The sequence below is a fragment of the Lotus japonicus genome, chromosome 4 (assembly GCF_012489685.1).
Source record: "Lotus japonicus ecotype B-129 chromosome 4, LjGifu_v1.2".
NCBI classification, from domain to species: Eukaryota; Viridiplantae; Streptophyta; class Magnoliopsida; order Fabales; family Fabaceae; genus Lotus; species Lotus japonicus.
The window spans coordinates 15,114,882-15,138,543 of record NC_080044.1 but is presented as its reverse complement, the minus strand read 5'-3'; the positions used below and the strand labels follow the sequence as shown (position 1 = coordinate 15,138,543).

Genomic DNA, 23,662 nt, shown 5'->3' with positions numbered 1-23,662 from the left:
AATAATTACTTTGAAGATCAAAAAGAGATGGAATCGTTAATTTAGAAAACTTAAGAAGCTATAACCAGATTTAGATATGGATTTCATTTGCTAAATATTTTGTTTAGCCTCACTTATGTGGATACTGAGGTGGACTTTAGGGAGGTTTGAGGGCTGAATTTTTATAGTCGAAAATATTAAATACAGAGTTAGAGTAATGGAATGTTGGAAAAAATTACATGGAGAGTGGTTTTAGGTGGGGTTTGCGAGTGAGATTCTCTCACTAAGAGTCTTTATTTAAAATGGTCTTGCCTTCTTTGTTGCCTTCTATCAATCACTCTAATACATATCATTGAATGTTCATTGAAGAAAACAACATTGTTAGTGGGACCACAACAGTGTATCTTTAGTGCTTGGAGTGCCTTTGTGGCTTTTTGTTCTTTTCACTGATAAGTTCCAATTAGAGCATGTTCTTTTATTGTTGGGGTAACTTTGTGGCCTTATGACATTAACTCAGTTTAATATGATTTATATGTGGGTTGAGTTTTTTTGTTATGCTTTCCTCTTTCCATTAGCTGATAAGTATTAGAAATAATTGCTTATTGTCCGTTATCTTTCTTACTTTTAATTATGCTTAAAGTATCTTTAAGAGTCAGTTACTAAGTAAAGTGTCTTAAAGAGTCAGTTACAAAGTCTAATTGTATTGCACTTCATTAAGAGTCATTGAGTAAGTTTTTGAGTTTCCATGAGTTACTTTTCGCATTTTTTTGGTGTGTTTGCTTTGCCTTCAGTTTTTTTAGGTGAGTTTTATCTCAGTTATGTGATTTTGACCAATAATCTCCCATAAGATTTTTGTAATGCTTTCCTCATTAAATTAGGTGAGTTTTATGTCAGTTATGTGATTTTGGCCAATGCTTTGCTTTCAGATTCTTCTTTCATTGCATCACTAACTTATGATTCTTCTTTTTTCTTTTTTTTTTCATTTTCTCATTCATGGATGACAATGTGTAGAAAATGATTAAGCTTATTCTTAGAGTTTGGGTAGTGCAGTAATTTTCTTTTGCGTGCAATTCCAGTGTCTCTTTCTATCCAGGATTCAATTTCTTTAGTGTCAGCGGGGTATAGTTTGAGCAGTGCTAACTGCAGAGAACAATGTAAAATTTTCTGAGGTAAACGTTGATGCTTTTGAGGACACAAAACCTTCAGTTGTTAAGGATCATGTTTCCATTTGTTTCCAACTGTCTCTCTTCTCCTTACTTATTTTGTTTTGATTTGATTTTTGTGGTGCAGATATGAATGATGGTAATAGATGAAGAGTTGTTGGGTGGATCATATCATTCATATGCTTAGGGGTGTTTTCCTCACATATGCAGCTCCATATATAACTCTTATGTTAGTTGTGACATATTTACATAGCTTTTCTCAATCTGTCTGAATCTATTTAGCATCCTATGCTTCTTTTTCTTCTTCAGTTGTTGGTTCTGAATCTGTTCAATTGAACAAGTTTTTATTTTTTTAAAAACTGTTTTATTTGTTTCTTACTTTCAATTTTTCTTTTTTGAAAGAGTTTTTTGGTCTGTTATTTTCTTTTTAAATGAGGTCTTCGTGCAGTAGAATGACAAATGGGAATGCTTTTACTTTGCTCACTGCTTTCTGTTTTGATAAAATGTTTCATCTTATCCCCCTCTTGAGACTATCTCTAAGCCATATCAGCTGTGAAAGAATCTCTCCCCTAGAAATTGAGCATGTCCTGGAAACATCTCTCATTTTACTTTTGTTTACATACCTCTATACTGTGAAATTATGTGAAATCTTATACCGTATTATTTCACGGGTAATATCCTATAGGGAGAAGAAATCATCTAACATATATGCCATGTAAAAGATGAAAAAGTTTGAAATGCTTAGTAGGAGACATGTGAGTTTTCGTGTTTCCCTTAATAGCATTTAATTTTGTTATTTCCATTCTTCAGTTAATATTAGAAGAAATGGAAAGTTATTTGTTATATCGTATTTTAAGTTTCATTTTTTGATTTGAATATTTTTAGTTCATTGAGTTTATTTCCATCAGAGGGTTGAGCATGTTAGAGTTGAAAGGAATGTGGTTGCAGAAGTTGTCAGCGATTGAATTGTCAAACTTTATTACTCCATGTGACTAAGTAAACTGCTTTATTTCTAATGAATCCTTTTTTTTATGGTGGAAACCGCTTAATTTATGCAAATAATTTCTGTGGCTTTTCATTTTATAAGTGTAGCTTTATCTAGCTTTGCACATGGAAGTTTGAATATCATTAACTAGGGCACTTGAGATTTATGGAGCCTTCTATCAACAACCTAGATTTGAAAAAAATGCATATTGAATTAAAATTCACCTCATACCATGGGGAAGACAAGTTTCATCCTTGCTTTTATCTGCTTAAGTTCTTTACTCTTAAATGCTGCAATTCCCTTTGGTGGGCAAAAGATGAGTGGTCACAGCAGAGAAAAAGTAGAGAAGTTTTCAAGGGAAGACTGTTGTTACTCCTTTGAAGAACCCAGCATGGCTTGAGCTTATTAGTAATGAGAACAGTAAATAGGACTGTGATGTTGTTACTCCTTTGATATTTTTTCCCCTTTTTCTCTTTCCTTCGTGTTTAAATTTGGATTTTATGGGTGTGACACAGTAGAACAATACAGGAAAGCTAGCTAAATCATGATATAATTTCATTGGTGTGCTCTTTGTATCAAACCCTTAATTGATGAAGTTGAGGTGGAGACATAAAAATAGTTTATAGATAAAAGAACTTGATCTCATATCACCTTTATATTTATAATTATGACTTATGAGTTATGATGTCTACATGATACCCTTATAAGTCTTTCTATTAACTTACAAGGCTTTAGGCTTTTCTCTATCAATTGGAAAAGGTCCAACAAACTAAACAAAGAAAACATTTTTAAAGATAGTGGGCGTATTGAACTCCCCTAGATAGTCAAATTGTCATTCATCATTACTTTATGTATGCCCCCAGCCACGCAATTTGTTAAAATAAAATCATAATAACATTAAAAAGGGTAAAAAAAAAGCTGCATCGTTGAAGTGTAACGGCTAAAGTTGAAACTCCATTTAATATGATATTTTTGTTCTCCATCATTTCATCTCTCAAACCTATCATCTCTAATATGCAGTGACAGATTCAGAAAGTTTTATTTGGAACATGTCTTTCAAAGGCTTTTTTTTGTTACAAAAACTTACGGTGAGGGGATGGTGCCCCAGTTCAAGGCTAGAAAAGTCATCTGGCTCAAAAAGCACTTCCAAAAGACTTGCATTTATCTCACCCCAAGGAGACTAGGTAGGTTCAAACCTACAACCTGTCACAGATGGGACTCTGTCATGCTCTACTAGACCAATGTCTTGAAATTTCAAAGACAATTTAAACCTCACACAAAACAATAAATTTTAATTAACTTGACCGCTATATAAATAAATCGAACTTGGAGGAACTATCTCAATAATGATGGGCACGTTAAGTAAATGCATTATTATTTCACTTTAAAGTGTTAATCTAAAAATATATTTGTTGCTCTTATGAATTCACAACATGAATTGCCCTGAAATGATAGATAAAATATGTTTTAACCTTTCAGCTGACTTTTAATTGTATAAAAAATAGAAGTAATTAGTTCTTTATTACTTTTATATGAGTTAGGAAATTTCGTAGCACACAATTAATTACTTTTGATTTATAGAATTACATATTATTATTTCGTAAAATATTTTAAATAAACACATAATTAAAAAAATTACACAAAAAACAAAATACGAATATCCCCGTGCATCGCACGGGTAAAAAATACTAGTAGTATAGATATAGATAGATAGATAGATAGATAGATAGATAGATGTATGAAGTTTGTATAATAAACTCAAAACCAAAAACTTCAGGTAGAGGTTTGTAGTGCTCTTCGAACTCATAATCAAGTTCCAATAAGATGATCAATATGGTGCTTTGTCAATATATATATATATATATATATATATATATATATATATATATATATATATATTAGTTAAATAGTTCATAGGTTATTGGATAGATTGGTATTAGCATATTTAGCTAGACTAACTCTCAGAATAATCTCAAATGCATTTACAGAGAAAACAAACCTTGGTACGGTTGTCAAGATTTGTGTTCCCTACAAACGAATTTGAAACCATTTTGAGAATCTTACTATATTTCATCCATCTAGATCATTTCGTTAAGTTTTTAAGTTTCCTGTACTATTGATAAGCTCGCATCCGATGACCAACATTCACCCAAACAAACAAGTGGTGGACCTCCGCATCGTTTGATGGAGATCTGAAGGTTTTGATTGCCCCTACTCCAACTCTTCACCTAGATCCTATCTTGGGTTCTCCTCAACGCCCAACATCATTCGCTCAAGGCCACCCCAAGCCTTTTTGTTGGGTCAAAACCACTTTCTGCAGTGCCTAAAATGTATTTGCCGTAAGGATAAGGCTCTCTTTGAGGAGATGAGCACTGATAGTAGCGATCCATTGAAGCATGTAAAGCTTACGCTCAAAGGAGCTGTAAACAGAGGTATCCTAGTTTTAAGGGTTCTCCTTAACAGTAAAATGTGTGCTGAATGGATAATGAAAATTTCACTCACAAAAATTTGAGCATTTCTCTTACATTTCTTTGTGTTCTTCATAGTTTTTTCTTAATCTAACTGACTTAGTTTCTAAGTAGGGTTTTTAATCTTATCGTGCCGCGGTGGAAGTAGCATGCATTAGTAATGTCCATGATGGAGATCACATCGATCGATAGAGGTAGAGAAGCAAGGCTTATGGTAGAGGAGGTTGTGAGGGTGTGACCTTCATGTCCTAAGAATCCTTGGGGAAGAGCCTTGAATGACCATGTTAGAGGTGGGGCGACCTTGGTGTCACCGAAATTGTTTATATGGAAGAAGCTCATAGACCATGGCTCACCTTGGTGTCGCTATTGTGGAGGCTGCCCGACCACTAGTATATTATGTGGGAGGTGTGGGCCATTGCCCTCTTCTAACATATGGTATTTTTCGTGCTTTGAATTGGTGCCCTCAGCCCTACGAATCTAACTTGTCTACCACTATGCCAACACCTTTTTAGTAACATTATCAATAAATAATTATTAAGCTTTGAGATCTCCAACAAGGTCATGGCCTTTTTTCTTTTTGGTCTTTGAGAGGGTGTGTAAGGCCATTCGGGAAAGAGTTATGATATATACACACCTCTCCATTTATTTTCCACCTTCATTTATTATTATTTCTCTTTTTTCTATCAATAAAATCACATATCACATCTTTACTTTATCTCTCTTTTCTTCCTATGTCTCTCTTCCTTCACCTCTCCACACCTAAAAAATGAGGTGTGAATATATAATTATACTTCGGAAAATTGTGACAACCCCTCTTAACATATTATTTTTTGGGGTTTAAACCTGTGTCTTCATCTTTACGTGGACCTAACTTTCCTACCACTAGACCAACACCTTATTGGTAACCTAATAAATAAATAAATTAAAGTAAGAAGTTCAAACCACAGAATAAAATTAATTTGTCCATTATACAAACTAGTCTCGTAAGATCATTAGATTTGACACCCCACTCATTAGAAATGTCACCTTACTTACGGAAACTTAGTTTCCGGAATATTTCGGAAATAAGGTTTCCGAAGCATTTTTTCACTCAAAAGTGTGGTGTTACATGTATTTTGCACTACAAATCACGAATTAATTTCTGAACATAAGATTCCGAAATAATTCGGAACTTGAAAATCCGAAAATGGAGAGTGTGAAATCTAATGGTTGGGGTGGCAAATCCAGCTCTCGTCTCGTAAGAGTAATCGCACAAAAAAATCTCAAATCTCAAATAGCTAAACCAAATGTTTTTATTTAAACTTTTTATGATTCTTCCAGACAGAGAAAAGAAAAGGCGGGTTAAACGACACGTGGAGTTGGTAACCGTAGAGTTGTCGCGGCACGAAAACAAAAAGGGTTTTTGAATTACAAAGCGGGATTAGGGTTTTACTACTTCACTCTTCTTCTTCTGCTCCTTCTCCTTCTCCTTCTCCATCTCACAAAAATGGCGAACCCTAAGGTCTTCTTCGACATCAGCATCGGCGGCGAACTCGAAGGCCGCATCGTCATCGAACTCTTCAACGACGTCGTTCCCAAAACCGCCGAGAATTTCCGCGCTCTCTGCACTGGCGAAAAGGGCATCGGTCCCCACACCGGCGTTCCCCTCCACTACAAGGTATCAATCACCGTTTTCCTAACTGCCATTGAAATTGAGTTCGTTAGGTGTTGTAACTGTTAACAGTATTGAGGGTTTTTTTTGTTTTTTTGGTTTGTTAAATGTAGGGTATGCGTTTCCACCGCGTGATTAAAGGCTTCATGATCCAAGGTGGGGATATCTCTGCCGGTGACGGAACCGGCGGGGAATCGATTTACGGTTTGAAATTCGAGGATGAGGGTTTTGAGCTGAAGCATGAGAGGAAAGGGATGTTGTCCATGGCGAATTCGGGCCCGGACACTAATGGCTCCCAGTTTTTTATCACTACCACTCGGACCCCTCACTTGGATGGGAAGCATGTGGTGTTTGGGAAGGTTCTTAAGGGGATGGGGGTGGTTCGTTCTGTTGAGCATCTTGCTACTGGGGAGAATGACCGTCCGGTTCAGGATGTTGTTGTGGCTGATTGTGGGGTGATTCCGGAAGGGGGGGATTATGGAGTGCTTAACTTTTTTAAGGATGGTGATAGTTATCCTGATTGGCCGGCGGATCTTGATGAGAAGCATGAGGAGCTTTCTTGGTGGATGAGTGCTGTGGATGCTATCAAAGGTTTTGGGAATGAGCAATATAAGGTGAAAGGTTTAGTTTTCATGCGAATGATTCCTTTGAGTGACTGTTTTTAGTACTGTGCTACCTTAGAGTATAATGTCTTACTATTACTTAGGAACTATGTGATTTTTGCATTATACGATAAACACAGTCTTATTTAGTGTTAGGTGAAAGGCTTAGTATACATAGGAATGATATGATTTGTATTCGTTTCAGTGATAGTTTTCACGAATATACGGCTTTAGAGCGTAATGTTTTATTGAGAATTTGGTGGCTGTCTTTCTTCTGATCATAAGCTTTGTCGTGTCGTGATGCATGGTTTCTGCAAACCAGAAGCAAGATTATAAGATGGCTGTCAGAAAGTACCGCAAAGCCTTGCGCTACTTGGACGAGTGTTGGGAGAAGGATGACATTGACAAAGGTCAATCTCATTGATTCGCTGCTCTTTTGCTGTCTTTTTTTATTTGTTGTCTGGGTTACTATATTGCTTCTTTAGTATCTTATCTTTTTGTTTTTTTGTTCTTGACTTAGCAGAAACGAGTGCTGCTTTGAGGAAGACCAAATCTCAAATCTTTACCAACAGTTCTGTAAGTACCTTGGCCATGTCATAATTTTATGTGAGCACAACTAGAGCATAGTTCTGCTACCAATTATTAGGATCTGAGATTTGAGACTAAAGATTATTATTTATTGTCAAGGACCAACTTTCCTACAAGCTTCAGTTGTTTAGGTAGATTCCTAAGCGTGGTTTTATATATCTAACCTTAACATGATTTTAGTTTTAGGGTATTATGAGGAGCTTACTTTCAATAATTAATTGTTAAGTTGAGCATCAGGCTTTCAGCATTTAGAAGCTTTAGCATGCTGAAAGACTCAAGATTGAAAATTGGAATCAATGCCTATGTTTGTTCCCCCCCCCCCTTAAAAATAAAATAAAATATACCAGATCTTCACATCTGCTTGGCTCATGTTTTACAGATTTGATGGTGTTCCTACTTTCCTGCCCTATAACTATTTTTCACTCAGTGGCCATCCACCTTATGAGTGATTATTTTATTAGAGACACCCGTGTGTTCTACACAAAAGCTCACTCTCTTAGGCTCAGACTCACAGGGCAGGGAGAAGGAGATACTGGATATGATCATGATCCAGCACACACCATCATACAATTATTATCGGACATACATACCACATACTTATACTCTGTATTTATCTTATTTTCATCAATCAGTTCACTTAAATAAATGACTTGAGTTCTGTGGTTTTGATTTTTAGGCTTGTAAATTGAAATTAGGCGATCTACAAGGAGCTGTACTAGATGCAGACTTTGCATTGCATGAGGGAGATAATGCAAAAGCTTTGTTCCGCAAAGGCCAGGTTGACATCTTACCCTGAAGAAAGTAGGATGTTGATGAAAGTGCTTAAATTGTGTGATCACTGATCACTGATCAGTGATGTATCTTTGAACAATTTAATCTGTTATTATACTTTTGAATTTTATGCAGCGCTTTTCTATTTTATTTTTTTGTAAAGCAAGATTAGACCTATGCTAGTAGGTCTCAGGCCTGTGTTTGCTTCCTTAGTTCATATGCTTTTGTGAATTGTTTGATGCCTTTAAGATTTTTTTTTGGATGTATGGTGGGAATGGGAAGGGAAAGGGAAAGGTTAAGGGGGAAGGAAAGGTAGATGCTTACCCTAGATTAGATGCAAGTATGCAACAAATTGAAAGGAATGGGTCACTAAAAGTGCATGAGAAAGATTTTATAGGGCATATGAGTATATGACAAATCCTCATTCCCTTCTTCTTTCTTACTAAACTCTGAAACAGGGAAAATACTAAAATAAGCCTTTCCCTTCCTTCTTTTTGTCTCCTAAATCCTCCATCCAAACAGATCCTCAAAAACTAATTTCGTGAGATATATCATTCATGAATTTGCAATCTTAAAATAATTATGTATATATTTAAAGCCAGTAATTTTGTTATATATGTTTTTGTCTGCCCAATCTCAGGCATATATGGCACTCAATGACATAGATGGTGCTGTTGAAAGCTTCAAGAAAGCATTAGAGTTGGAACCAAATGATGGTAGGTGGCTATTTAAATTTTGTGAATTTTAATTTCATTCATTGCTTGTGCTCATGGATGCTTTCTAGAAACTGCTTTTCTTAAATCATTTACTTTTTTTCTTCTCTTGAGAGAGGGTGTTGTTAGGAGTGAACTTCCCCGGTTGATGAAATTGTGAGGTTTTACTCATTTAGGACCATAGTTTTTGGCTTAAAGAATACCAGGGTTTAAGGAAGGCATCAATAATAACTTAATAAGGCACAATGCACAACATGATAGTCTAGTGTTTGTTCTAGCTAATAAATTACTTTCTCCATTAAATTATTTCTCTTTAGTCCCTATTTCATTGTTCTTAAACCATCCCTGTTTGGGTAAATGACACAATCACTTAAATATGAAATCTTTTGAAAGGAAATTATCTCATCAGTGTGTAGGAATTAGTATTTGTTTTTAAAGAATATGATCGTCCATGGTACATTACAATATTAAGCAGAAGTGAATGAATGTATAGAGATCTGACAAATTACTGGACCATGGCACTTGAATATTAACATTTTTGCCGGTGTTGCGAAGCCAACATGTGGTATTTCTAGTAAAGTGTAACAATTCCCTTCTCTGTTTTCAGGAGGGATCAAGAAAGAGTTTGCAGCTGCGAGGAAAAAGGTCAATAATTTCAACTTTTTTATTCCTCAACCATTTCATTTGCCATTTACTTCATGTTAGAATATAATATAAAACCATTGATGTGGCTCTTACCCAACAGCTTAAGCTTTTTGGATAAGTGGTTACTTAACATGGTATCAGAGCCTCTATGACCGAGAGGTCTAGAGTTCGATCCTTGCACCCCTCACTTTCTAATTAAAAAGTGGAATTTAATTAAGCACATGGTAGGCGGGCCGGTGCATTTATCCACGCTTCAAGCCCAAAGGGCTCTTGCGTGAGGGGGCGTGTTAAAATATAATATAAAACCATTGATGTGGCTCTTACCCAACAGCTTAAGCTTTTTGGGATAAGTGGTTACTTAACACTTCACTTTAATAGGTTTATTCTGATTACTGATTTTGGATACAGGTTGCTGATAGACGTGATCAAGAGAAAAAAGCTTATGCTAAGATGTTCAAATAGAGTTCCTGCTGTTATGGTGCATGTAGCAGCTGTATGATCTGAAAAGTTAGATTTTTGTGGGGGGTAGTCCATGTAAACATCATATATAGTATATGTTCTCGAATTTATGCTCTCTAGATTGTGAAGTTTTGATAGAGATAGTCATTTCATACCTTTTCCTTCTGCCAAACTCTTTGAGCGTCAACCATTAACTGTTGATTTTTGACAAAAGAGGCATATTGAGACGTCAGAATGAGTGCTCCCAAACTATGGTATTTGGTCGAATCACTAGTTTTTCTGGCAGCAAGTAAATATCAACCGTTCAAATCAGTAAAACTCCACTTTTGTTGATTTTTAGATTTAAGTGTTATCAGTTTTATTATAATATAGAAAGTCATATCGCTGTATGTAACTTGATTTTTGCTTTATGGATTGACTAAAGAATATGCAATGTCATCCACCCATTTTCCTTATCTTCTATTCAAGCCTTCAAGGCATTTTCTCATTTTGTACAAAAAGGATGGCTTTTTCTTTTCTGTTTTGATACTAATTCTTGATCCTCTGGACTGCTGTGGCTTTCCTCCTTCAAACTTGGCCAATGATTTGGCATTGGATGTGGGTGAAGCACTTTCTATGTTAGTTGCTACTTCCTCTTCAACAATTGCCTCTTGGCGTTTACCCTTTTCTGTGCACCATTCGCCTGTTTTGTTTCTTCTGTTCGTACTCAATGATCTGTTAGAGTAAAACTTGTTCAATCTTGATGATGCTAACTCACGGGTAGCCTCAGCAGCATGCTTTTGCTCCATAGAAGCAGAAATAAGCCAATTTGCTCGTGATATTTTTTCTCCAGCTTTTCTTTTTAGGGCATGGTAGTCTTCACGTGTAAGCTGTATGGCAGCTGTGTGACTTTCTGAATGGTTGATCTCTTGAATTGCTTCGGCGGTAGATTCTTCTACAACATCTGACTCGAGAAGCACAGCTTGAAGAGTGAGCTGCAAGGTTTGAGCTGTATTCCTCCTTAAATGCAGAGTTTGCCTCAGTTTTGCCCTTGTTTGCTTTTCTTTCTTTTCCTCAAGCTTGAGCCTTTCCATTTCATTACGCGTTTGATCCAAAACATGGTTCATCTCGTCTATCATCCTTTCTGTCTTGAGTTGGTCCTCCCTTTTGGATTTGATGCTCTCGAGTATAATCTCCAGCTTCAATTCCAACTCTGCAATGTCAGTTTCTGATGTATTTGAACTTTGTTGAGCATCAGCAAGATTAGCTTTCTGCCTCTCAAGTTCATCTATGAGAGGCTTGGAGTCAAGCCAGGATTGCATTGCACTCTCCTTAGCTCTCATGAGCTCTTCCTTTGCCTCAGCTAGTTCTGCTTTTATATCCTCGTGTCCAACACTCTGGTTATCTTCCTCTTCTCGTTCTTGGTACATGACTACCTCCAATGTTTCCTGCGTTGACTTCGTGAAGCCTTGGATAGATATAATGTGGCATCAATTATCTGTTTTGTGGTTGCTAGAATCAGTTAAATATAATGTGGTTACAGTTATCTGTTTTTTTGTGTCTGGTCGATGGGGACAATTATCTGAATGAAGTCACATTGTCATTTGAGATTTCCTAGGAAGATTGTCATCTGAAGTTGCATATTTATGAGATATCTACGAAGCATATTGTTTATACCGCTTTGCTACGTCTTGTGTGCATGTAAATACTTGGCTATATGATATGCTGCGATTGTGAGACTCATATGCTGAAAAAACCTGGTTTGGTAATTCTAGATAATTGGGAAACACCAAGGTTTGGATGTGTAGAGTTAGAGGCAGCCACCCAATAGATTCTCCTCCCCTTCTCCGTCCATAAGGTTAATTAGTATAACATCTGTGCGGCGCAGAATAATTAGTTGTCTTCTGAAGCATCAACAAAACAAAAAGAATAATGAGTTGTGATTAATAGTGTAGTTATATAACCAAAAGTATATATAGGACATAACCATCAATGCAACTTATAAAACTCGAAAATATGTAGATCCAAGTAGTAAAATATGTAAAAAAATAGATGTTCAAGAGTAGGGATTAGGATGATTTCATGTGAAAACTCTCTCATGTGCTATTATGTAATTCATTTTGTGTTTTTGTCTCTCTCTTCATATTTATTAAATATGTAAGACCCTTTAAATATTAATGAAGGGAGAAATAACACTTATGGACTACCGGTCAGGGTGTCAATGACATTCTAGGAGACCAACATAGTCTCACTTATGTTTGAGAGCGTCAGAGGATCTCTCCGAGAAGGGTTGTCAATCAACTGTGATTTTACTGGATGTATGAGGATTCAAACCCTTGACCTATGAAGATCGATGTCAAATTCAATTTGGAACTTGTGGACAGTTGTGCCAACTCAAGTTGATATAAGCAATAACGTTGATTTATTGATATATCAAGAAATGATGAATTATTTTAATCGAATCGTAGATACTTGTAAATATTCAATAAACAATCAATGAAGGTGTATATGTGTAAATGACTTAAACTATTTATCAAACTTACTTAATGATGTCAAGTGCATGCAAATTAGAATTAAACTAAACATTATAATTATAATAGTATATTATTTGTGATGTTCTTTGTTTTTTATCAGCCCAAACAGTCATACAACCCATAGTCACACATCTTGGTCGATCCAAAAGGCCTACAAATGAGTGAGCGTCATGCTGGTCGACGACTATGATGCAAAGCTGAAACTTGATCAGAGGAAAACTATAGCTAAATTGCTGAAAGTTAGTAAGACTACCCACAATGGTGTTGAAAGTGGGTAGTTTAATGTTGAAAGTGAGTTTTAATGGTGTTGAAAGTGAGTGTTGAAAGTTGGAAGGAGGAGAGAGGTGTTGAAAATTTTCAACTGTGTTGAAACCTGCCCGCGGTGACACGTGGCACGGCCTGGTTGGTTGATGCCAGGCGCGTGCCACACACGCGCAGACAGGGCGCATTACGGGCAGGCCGTGGCAGCAGGCGGGACTGTGGTGGGACGCGTGGCACGCGTCGGTTGGGCAACGACAGGCGCGTGCGTGCCACGCGTCAGAGGAGAGAGAGGACGGTCTGAGGGTGACGCGTGTCACGCGTTGATTGGTCCGGGCGATTTTTTTTTCCTAATATTTCCAACTCAATTATTTCATTCAAAAAAAATTTTAAAAAATATAAAAAATTACCAAAATTCATGATTTTTTTTTCTCTATAAATAGAGACTTGGTTCGTTTGATTTGGACACAGAAAAAAAAAAACCAAATTTTCCATCATCTTATTTATCTTATTATCTTTCTACTATCCCTTTGCTTTGAAATGGATCCCAACAAGTACCATTTCAACACCCAGAATTCTTCTAACCAAATTCCCAACAATTATCAACATCTAAATCAGTTTATTTAATTTAATTTTTATCGTAAATTTTAATTTTATGAAATCATAAAAAGAAAAATATAAAATTAAATCAAAATATGAAATAAAAGTGGTGGGGTAGGGGGTAGGGTGTTGAATGAAAAACCATTGGAGTGGGTAAAAGTTGAATGAAGTGTTGAACTGGAGAGAGAAGGTGATGTGGAGTGTTGGGAAGAGAAAAAGTGGAGTGTTGAGGGTGTTGAATGTTGAAACCATTGTGGGTAGTCTAACATGACATCCAAGAAAATGTTGGATGCCCTTAGACTACTTGCAATGGGGTAGTTGAATGGGTGTTGAAAAACCCATTCAACTGTTGAATGACTCCAATGGGGATGTTGAAAGGGTTGTTCAATGGATTCAACATGTTGAATGAATAGTGATTTGGTCCCACTCAATACACATGGCAAAATCTCATTAGTTGTTGTAATTTCCAGATTCTTATCTCATCATAATTATTTGGGGTCAATTATTTCATAGTAAATTTATTTTTTATTTAATTTTTTTTTCACCAAAATTCATCATTTTTTTTTGCATATATATAAAGACTTGGTTCATTTAATTTGGACAAAGAAAAAAAAACAACATTTTCCCCTCTAGTTTTTCTATTTAGCCTCCAATAAACTCTTGTTCGTAGCTCTAAACATATTTTTAGTGAAATGGATCCCAACAATAACCCTTTTAACACCCAAAACTCTGTCAATTACCTTTTTTGTAATTTCACTTGTTTTAATTAGTGTATTGTATTGCATTTTAAGTTTTTTGTAATTTCACTTGTTTTAATAATTACTATCCCTATATGTCGTTTTTTTTACTTGCAAGAAAAAATTAATTAAGAATATAAAATTACTAAACTAGAAAGAAAAAAAATTAACTCTAAATTATTTTAATTTAATTTAAATCGATAATTGTTATTAATATATAATCACAAAAACAAAATAATAAAAGAAAGTAAAGAATATGAAATAAAAGTGGTGGGTACTGGTAGGGTGTTGAATTTTATTAAACAGAACCATTGTAGTGAGTAAAAGTTGAATGTTTGTTGAATTATTAGATGGAAGAGAGAGAAGATAATGTGAAATGTAAAAAGTGAAAAAATATGATGTTGAATGAATTCAACCATTGTACATAGTCTTACAATCACACAACTCAATCAAACTATAGGTTTGGTCACTATTGTAAAACATTTAGTCATTACTACTGTACTTCCTTTTTTTGTCACTATTGTAAAACATTATTAATTACTACTCATATTTAGTACTTCCTCTTTTTAGAAAATTCTCTCTTTTTGTGTCTTTAGTCTTTACTCATTTGCAGGTATCTTTTCCACCTTGGACTCTCCTTACTCCCTCGGCCTCTATGCATCTCTTACCATTGTGCAAATGTACTTTCTCCTAACTTTCTCGAAGAACACTTTATCACCAACCAAAAATATTATCGATGATCAGAGTCAAGTAAGTTCTGGTTTCGTGCATGTTTAGTTTTCAGCTAGAAAGTCTGTTTGAAGTATTGAAATTCGAAATCACGATTTTCAATGCACATTCAGCCAACGGAATGCACTTGTTGGATTGAGTGAATGTGCTTTCACATTCACCCAACTGAAAACCAAACAAACTCTTCATACTCAGCTCCAAGCGCACCAAATTATGTAGCTACCAAGAAATGCCTCAACTAATAAAAAAGTCTTTTTGGTTTAAACCACACATAAGACCATTTTGTTCGAGTTAGGAGCACACCAAATTCTCTACTAAATACTTAATATAGATGCTGCCTTCACTAAGACTTAAACTCAAAATCTCTATTTAAATTAGAATAACCTCACGTCACTCCAGAGATGAATGAAGCACAAACGTGGCAACAGGGCACAGACATCCGAATTGAACGTGCTTCGTGCTTTCCTCTCAGAAGGAGCCTAGCTAATTCGGGAGTGAAAAAGACGATGAAAATATAGATTATATAATACTGTTTTGTGTTGCAAGCTATTAAAATAAAAGAAAGCGAAGCAACGATGAAATTAAGTTTGATGGTTGTTATAGACTCCGTCAACACAGAAAATATAAATTATAGTTAGCATGTTGAGTGATATATTAGAAAACAAAAAAGAGAAGCAACGAGGAAATGAAAATGTTAAAATAACATCATTTACATCCCTCGTGCTTCTTCTTATATTGTGCTTCAAATTCTTAGTTGTTCTTACCAAACCACGAACCTTAGTTCAACTGGTTAGTTGATTACTCTAGTCACATACACAGAATGGCTGAATCTTCCATCAACGATTCATTTTCAAGGTTAATTCCCCACTTTGGCTTTCCTTAACTTTGTTGCACTTCACATGGGAAATAGAGTAATCCATTTATGTCAACATTTATTTTTCACACTTGAATGTAACTATTGTAATGATAATTGAAAGTTTTCTGTTAATTTGTTCTCCTATTCCTTGTTCATTTCCATTCTTCCTTGGCAGTCCTTAAACTAATTGAAAAAATATGGTGTTGTTTAATTATAGCCATCCCCATCTAGATTTGACTGAGATTGTTGTGGTGCGTCACGGTGAAACAGCATGGAATGCTCAAGGACTGATTCAGGTACTTATTCTAATTTTCAGCTTCTGCATTATGAATTGACCGTGTGGACGGAACACTCGCTTTAACATTCTCTTTCCAACGTACATTCTCACATTTATCTGGTTAAATTCATATAGGGTTCACTAAAAATACGAGGTCAACTCCTACTTTAGTGAGGTCTACTTGAATTTCAACCAATAAATGAGAGTGTAGTAAGGTGAGTGAGTGAGTGAGTGTCACTCGCACTCTTCTTGAGTGAATAATGTTCAATAGTCACCAATAACCTTTTGTCTCTTTCACATGAAAACAAACTTTACATGTATGGTTCTGTCAAGTTTTCTTTTCTTGACTATGTTCAATTTTCTCTAATATATGTTAACAGGGACAAGCGGACATTGAATTGAATGAAGCTGGAAGAATGCAAGCAGCAGCAGTAAGTTGTTATTGTTGCATTCTTAATTTCTTTTCTTTATAGGAACCATGACTGAATTCTTGCCTCACAGTTTTGATTATTTATGCCATACAATATACCTAGCTAATTTCGGTGAATTTTACAATGGAGAATAGGTGGCTAAGAGACTATCCAGGGAACCAAAGATCTCTGCTGTATATTCTTCTGACGCTCAACGAGCACTAGAAACAGCACAGATAATTGCATCCACATGTGGAGGCCTAGAGGTTTGACCCCAAGCTCAATTTTGCATTTTAGTGCTAGCTTCACTTATCACTTAGATCACAATAACCTGATCATGATTTACAAGTGATCATGTGATATTTTGGTCTATTTTAACAATACTGAACTTTGATTGAAACTCCAGGTTTTCAAGGATTTTGACCTTAGGGAAAGACATATGGGGGAACTTCAAGGTCTTGTTTATCATGGACTAGAAAAGACTAATCCCATAGGTTACAAGGCTTTGAAGTCCGAGGATGAAAATCAAAAAATTCCAGTAAGTTATAACAATCGTTCGCATGTCCTAGTAATTTTGAGGAGAGAATTGAGATTATCGAAAGTTTAATATCTATTAACTGCTTGATGTTGACACAAGGGTACAGTATCTTCTGAGTGCTTAAGGAAAATTCAGTTTATATATGAATGTTATGAATAAGTAATTACAATGAAGTTGAATGCTTCACATGCATTATGTACAGGGCGGTGGAGAAAGTATTGTTCAACTATTTGAACGCTGCAAATCTGCATTGTTAAGGATTGGCAGAAATCATAAAGGTATAGTCCTTCCATATTGACTCCTTATGTGATCCTTCATATAGCTTTAATTGTCATGAAACTTACTTAATGTGTCCCTTTTCAAAGTTTGGTTCTCTCCCCATAGCTACATTAGATTGATGTTATATGTACTAATTGTTGCAGGGGAAAGAGTAGTTGTTGTCAGTCATGGAGCCTCCATCCACACACTTCACAAGTGGGCATGCCCAAATGAAAGGTCTACACATATACACAACACTTCCATTAGTGTTTTTCATTTGTATGGTGAAGACAAATGGACCTTGAAAATTTGGGGTGATGTTAGTCATCTCAACCAAAATGGGTTTCTGCAGTCTGGTTTTGGGGGTAACAAAACTTCTGCCTAGGCTGTAATGCTCTGTTTCCTATCTGATGTTAATGAAGATCTAAAGGAAAGAGAAGAAAGAAAGGAAAGGAATAATTTGGCCCCTATCATGGGCATGAAATTGTTCATATTTGATTTGTACCTTAGTACCAAAATTTATGTTACCATCACTGTTTAAAGGGTACAAACGGCTAGACAATAATATATTTTTGTGAGGTTTATAAATTAGCATGAAACTTATTGTTAATTGTTTCCAATTATGAGGTTTATATATTTGTATCCCTTTATCGCAAATCATCGTTTGTGAAAGTGTAATATGATATTGCGGAAATCCAACTTCTGGAAAATGTGGTTATATTACACTTATGGAGCTTGAACTTTCAAAAGCTAACCTGAATCGCCTCATCTATCCTCTTCATATGAAGTTTGGTTTCAAATCTCAGGATCGGGTCTCGTATTAGGAAGTCTAGGAGTAGTATTACTTACTTGGCCATTTTTTTTTCTGCTTTAGGTTACATTTGGTGGTCTTTGGCTGAACCATATTGCACATCATCATTTGTCTTGATTTTGGATTAATGAACAAGAAGGAACACAAAAATAGGGATACAAGTTTCTTATATGATTAGGAAGTCAGAAATATTACCATAAATAACATAAAACTTCTCCCCACACATAGATATCTAGAACTTGAAACTCTGAAAGCTAAAAAATTTAGCTTTTAGAAAGAAAGTGATGATTGAAGAACTAGCTCTTAATCCATCAATGGCAGCAAATTCTTGGACTTGTGCCACCTCTCGGGTCCGCGTCAACATCGTCTTTCAAGTCCTCGAAAGAAAATGGTGATTGAATTCAAAAAAGAGGGAAGAGAAATTAGTCGTTATGGTGCGGCACATAGCGAAGGCGATATGCCAACGACATAAACATCGTCGATGATACTATTCTCCAACTTCAACTGAAGGTTCTCGTAGGAGGACCTATCAGAGAACGTCGTAGGACTTGCAGCACATAAGCTACTCTCAATTTTAAATCTTTTATAAAATTTTAAAATTGAGATAACAAATATGTTGGTGTGTCTTCAACAGTTCGGAAAACAGTTACAAATCATTCTAACCATTGTCGTTTATGTATTTAAACTTGTACTTTTAGTGGCAGTCAAGAACCGCCGTTAATTGTATAAATGACCGCAAATAAACATCTTTTTTTATTTATTTAAAGGACTAAAATTAAATTTATTTGCAAGCTCAGGGAGTAATTTTAACATTAACTTTCAAACATCCACATAGACTTAAGTTATTTATGGTGTGTAAACTCATTCTTGGTGGCGCTTTAAAAATTGAGAAAAGCTACGCACGCAGCATTCTCACTCGCTCTCTCGTTCAGACTCACACAATGTCAGAGTCTTCCATCGACGATTCCAATTCCAGGTTCCTCAACTCATTCTTCATACTATTTTCGCATCACCATGTCCCCAATTCAATGAAAATCCCAAATTTTCATTGCTCTTCCTATTTCAATTTCAATTTTTCTCGAACTGATTAGTAAGATTATGCTCGTTTCAGCTCTCCCCATCCAGATTATGCTGAGATTGTAGTGGTGCGCCATGGTGAAACAGCTTGGAATGCTGCAAACAGAATCCAGGTGCATTTCATTGAATACGTTGTTTATGATAATCTACCTCATTTTTTTGTTGCATTAAACAAATTTGTTCATGACCATCAAGTTTTTTTTCATGAAATTCAAATAAAGATTGTTGTTATTCTGAAATAATTTCAATCACTTGGTTAGTTTCCAGCAATATCCTGAAATAACTGCTTAAGAACTCTGTACCTTTTCTTTTAGTCTTAGTTTTATATGATTAGGATTCCAATGTAGGCATACTAGGCTACATTTTTAGGAAAATTGTATATCGGTAGCTGTAGGTTATTTACAACATGAAATTTTATAAACTTCTGGTGTTTCACCAAAAGGGTCTTGTGTTTTTTCTTTTTTATAGGCAAAATGTTAGTTCTTATTTGTTACTCCCTCCGTCCCTTATTATAAGACCTTTTATTGTCTCACAATAAGGTCTTATAATAGGGGACAAAAGGAGTAGTAAATTAGTTCTTTGCCAGGGTTCACCCTGGTCCTTCACCCTGCAAATCCTTTCATTTCCCTTAACCCATCAAGTGAGGTACCCTTCCGCCCGTGAAAATATGTAACTATTGTCTCTGTCTTGTAAAAACAACTATACCGTATATCCAAAAGTTACAAACTTTGGCATTTGCGGAGGCAATGATAAAAAGTTATGGACTTCTAAAACATGAAACTAATGTTTAAAGTGAGTCTAGGATGTCCCTATTTTCTGATAGTGAATCTTAGAAAGGACCATTAATATAGTTTGCTTATTCTTTTCATACATACCCTTATGAGGCCATGACAGAGTGCTTTCTAGGTCTAACTGTTTTTCCTTGTCCTTCTACAGCAATATAAATATCTACCAACTATGTGTCTGCTATTACTAAGATTTTTTTTCTTGTGCATTATTCTTATATCAGTTTTCTTTAGAGTTTTCTGGCCTTGATTATGTTCATATTTCTTTAATATATGTAAACAGGGACAGCTGGATGTTGAATTAAATGAAACTGGTAGACAGCAAGCAGTTGCAGTAAGTTGAAACTGGCCATGACTTGATCCTTACATTACATTTTTGTTTATTTATACCTTCATTGCCCTAATTCCTGTAAACTTTTCAATTGAGGTGGCTGATAGACTATCCAGAGAATCAAAGGTCTCCATTATATATTCTTCTGACTTGCAACGGGCCTTTGAAACAGCACAGGTTATTGCATCCAAATGTGGAGGGGTAGAGGTTAGAACTCAATGTTTGCTTAATGTTGCATTTTTTATAATTTAATTGTAATAAGATAATAACCTAGTAAGGATTTCTATTTTCTAGTTTAATATGTTCAATACTTGAAGTCATTACTCCTTTGGTTTATAGGTATTCAAATGTTCTTTCTTATCATTATCAGGACCTATGGTTGACTATGCTTGACATAATCTTGCTGTTTTTGGTAATTATGAAATGCACAGTTATGAATGGTTTTTTTGCTTAGATAGTCTTAGGGTTGAAGCTATACGCGGGGAATGAGATAAAAATTGATCTGTGATGATTTGATATAAAACTTTTCCAATGGTCCTACTTTTATAAATTATTTGATCAAGACCTAGTTTAGTATTATTAGTTGCCTTAATCCAGATATACTAACTGCTAATATTAATTTTATAAGGAAATAAGGGAGGAAACACAGTGAATAGGCAACAACTCCTAAAGTTGGTTCCTCAATTAGATTACTAATTCATTTCACTATATGTTCTAAAGATATACTTAGATAACGTAAAGATATTTTAAAATCTTGACATATATACTAAAGATATTCTGAGATATTTTGTAGACTTTCTAATGTTGACATATATACTAAAGATATTCTGAGATATTTTGTAGACTTTCTAACAGATAGAAATAGAAAAATATCTCAAGTCTTACTTTAGTTGAATATTTCGTATATGCAATCTCTTCTATAACGTCACTCTTAAAATTTAAGTTTACTATTTTTTGTTTTTAATTCTTGACCAATTAAGTACAAGTGTTCTGTCAAATACTCTTCATTTTCCCCGCAATACTTACTTTTTTATTGAAACTTTAGGTTGTCAAGGATTCTGGCCTGCGGGAAAGACACCTCGGGGATCTGCAAGGCGTTGTGTATCATGAAATGACAAAATATCCCGCAGCTTATAAGGCTTTTATGTCTAAGAATGAAGATCAGGAAATACCAGTAAGTACCATAGAAGCCTACTTATAAGCATAAAATTCCTTGTCAATGAAATTACAAGGCGGTAAATTTGGACCATGCTACCTATAAACAGAAAAATAATTCAGTGGAGCATGTCCAAAGAATTTAGAAGATGATTGTTAATGATGACTTGCTGGAGGTGCATATATGCGGTTGCATATGGAAAACTGAAGAATCAGCCAAACTATGTCATATCATATGGCATAATTAAACATGAAAGATCAGTCAGATGAGTTTCGCTCATCTTCTAAATTTTCGGTTAGAGATATTTTTTTTAAAAAAGAAAATCATTTTATGCTCTGTTAGATTATCCATTTTCAAAAATCTAGAAATGCTAAGAACAACCTGTCTGACAATTCTAACAAATCATTTGGAGTCTGCTTTAAATTCCGATGTAGAACTAGCTTATTTATTCATGATCTAATTGTCCTATTTGTTTTATATAGTAACTAAATCATTGTCAGGTAGTCTTTCTTGTACCTCAGATATTTTTTTCTGGTGTTTCCGATTATAAGCTATGGCTGAAAGAAATGAGATTGTAAAAGTAAAGGTTCAACACCTGTGGCAGTGTGGCATAATGTGGAAACAAGGGTATATTCATGTATATTAAAACTTCCTATGGCATGATGTTTGTCATCCAGTTTATGTTTATGGATGCTTAATGAATATGTAAATGATAAATGCTTTAAATTTTGCATAAACATTACATTTATCCATGTACCATTATGTGCAGGGTGGTGGAGAAAGTTTTGTTCAACTTTTTGATCGCTCCACATCTGCATTGCAGAGAATCGCCTTAAAGCATCAAGGTAGGCTACCGGTAAAAGTTTTTCTGTCATGACATCTCATGGAAATTATGTTTATCCTATTAGTTATTGGTTTGATTATGAACCTTGTAGTTCATCCAATAATCTCAGTACTCTGCATGACACCCTGACTTGCCTGGTTAGATTGGCTTGAGATGCGAGTTACTTTGCCCCTATGGCACTTGATGTCTTGCTTAAACATCCTTGTCGTAAATTTATCTGAAAATCCTAATACATATATCTCATTTCAAAGTCCATTAACAGCTACATTAGGCTTATGTTATCTGTATTAATTAACTGCAGGGGAGCGTGTAGTCGTTGTCACTCATGGTGCATTCATTCGATCACTTTACAGGCGGGCCTGCCCAACCGGAAAGCCCGCTGGGAAGGTACTGAACACAAGCATCAGTGTTTTCCACTTGTATGGTGAGGACAAATGGATCTTAAAAGTGTGGGGCGATGTTAGCCATCTGAGCCAAACTGGGTTTCTGGAGTCTGGTTTTGGTGGTGATAAAACTTCTGGTTAGGCCATTGTTTCCCATCCAAAGGTAATAAAGTTTTGATTGTTTCCCATCCCAAGTTAAGGTTTAGAGGAAGAAGAGCGGAAAAGGATATTAAGTGGTGCTTTCAAATCTGATTTTGGCCTCCTATCATGGGAAGTACATATATTTTGTATGTTACCATGCAAATATATGCTCACCATGTAAGGATGTGCCTAAAGGCCTAAACAATGTTTTTTTTTGGCGGTGATGCATCAATCTGGCATTAAGAACTTTTTCTTTTTAAATCTATTCAAACTGTTAAATGTAGTGGAGAATGCAATGGTGTGCATTTCCCATTTTAGTATTATTACTTAAAAAAGGGTGAGCCTTTTGTAAGGCTACTTCAGTAGCAAGATTAATTTAAACGATGGAAATCTAAGGACTCGTTTGGCACGCCGTATTAGACATGATAGTATAAGCTTATACAATACATTATGAGTTTATTCATTGTTTGGTGATGACATTGTATTGTATAAGTTTATCCATCAAAGTCTCCTTATACGTTAAAATGACGTATAATTTAATCCATCATGTGAGTGAAGGATAAGGCATGATAAGGTTGTGACGTATAAGTCACCATCACCACCACCCTCCATTGCTGCCAACTTACACCACCATTGGCACCACCACCGCCACCGGTGTTGCCGCCACCATCCGATCACCACCGCCGTCGCCACCACCGCCCTACCGTCACCACTAGTGTTGCCGCCACCACCACCAGCGACACCACAACCACCACCCTATCGCCACCGCCACCATAATTGCCGCCACCACTCTATTGCCACCACCACCACCACTGACACCACAACCACCACCCTATCGCCACCACCACCACCATTGCCTCCACCCTCCACCGTCGCCACCATAATCGCCGCCACCACTCTATTGCCACCACCACCACCACCACTGACACCACAA

At 35.7% G+C, this 23,662-nt stretch overlaps 3 protein-coding genes across 3 annotated transcripts; all 3 read left to right on the top strand.

Annotated features, from left to right (window-relative positions):
- Positions 1-5,997: 5,997 nt before the first annotated feature.
- Positions 5,998-10,479, top strand: LOC130713484 (peptidyl-prolyl cis-trans isomerase CYP40-like). The gene is made up of 8 exons (XM_057563248.1): positions 5,998-6,252; positions 6,360-6,860; positions 7,171-7,258; positions 7,372-7,424; positions 8,113-8,214; positions 8,848-8,923; positions 9,528-9,565; positions 9,974-10,479. The coding sequence occupies exons 1-8, from the start codon at positions 6,082-6,084 to the stop codon at positions 10,025-10,027; spliced, it is 1,083 nt and encodes a 360-aa protein (XP_057419231.1). The 5' UTR covers positions 5,998-6,081; the 3' UTR covers positions 10,028-10,479.
- Positions 10,480-15,564: 5,085 nt separating this feature from the next.
- On the top strand, positions 15,565-17,791 carry LOC130713762 (phosphoglycerate mutase-like protein 4). The gene is made up of 7 exons (XM_057563557.1): positions 15,565-15,716; positions 15,935-16,013; positions 16,375-16,425; positions 16,560-16,670; positions 16,811-16,942; positions 17,145-17,220; positions 17,365-17,791. The coding sequence occupies exons 1-7, from the start codon at positions 15,682-15,684 to the stop codon at positions 17,583-17,585; spliced, it is 705 nt and encodes a 234-aa protein (XP_057419540.1). The 5' UTR covers positions 15,565-15,681; the 3' UTR covers positions 17,586-17,791.
- A 1,061-nt stretch (positions 17,792-18,852) lies between these two features.
- LOC130713761 (phosphoglycerate mutase-like protein 4) lies at positions 18,853-23,137 on the top strand. The gene is made up of 7 exons (XM_057563556.1): positions 18,853-18,987; positions 19,123-19,201; positions 20,157-20,207; positions 20,301-20,411; positions 21,250-21,378; positions 22,130-22,205; positions 22,506-23,137. Exons 1-7 carry the CDS (start codon positions 18,860-18,862, stop codon positions 22,727-22,729), a joined length of 798 nt encoding a protein of 265 aa, XP_057419539.1. The 5' UTR covers positions 18,853-18,859; the 3' UTR covers positions 22,730-23,137.
- The last annotated feature ends 525 nt before the right edge of the window (positions 23,138-23,662 follow it).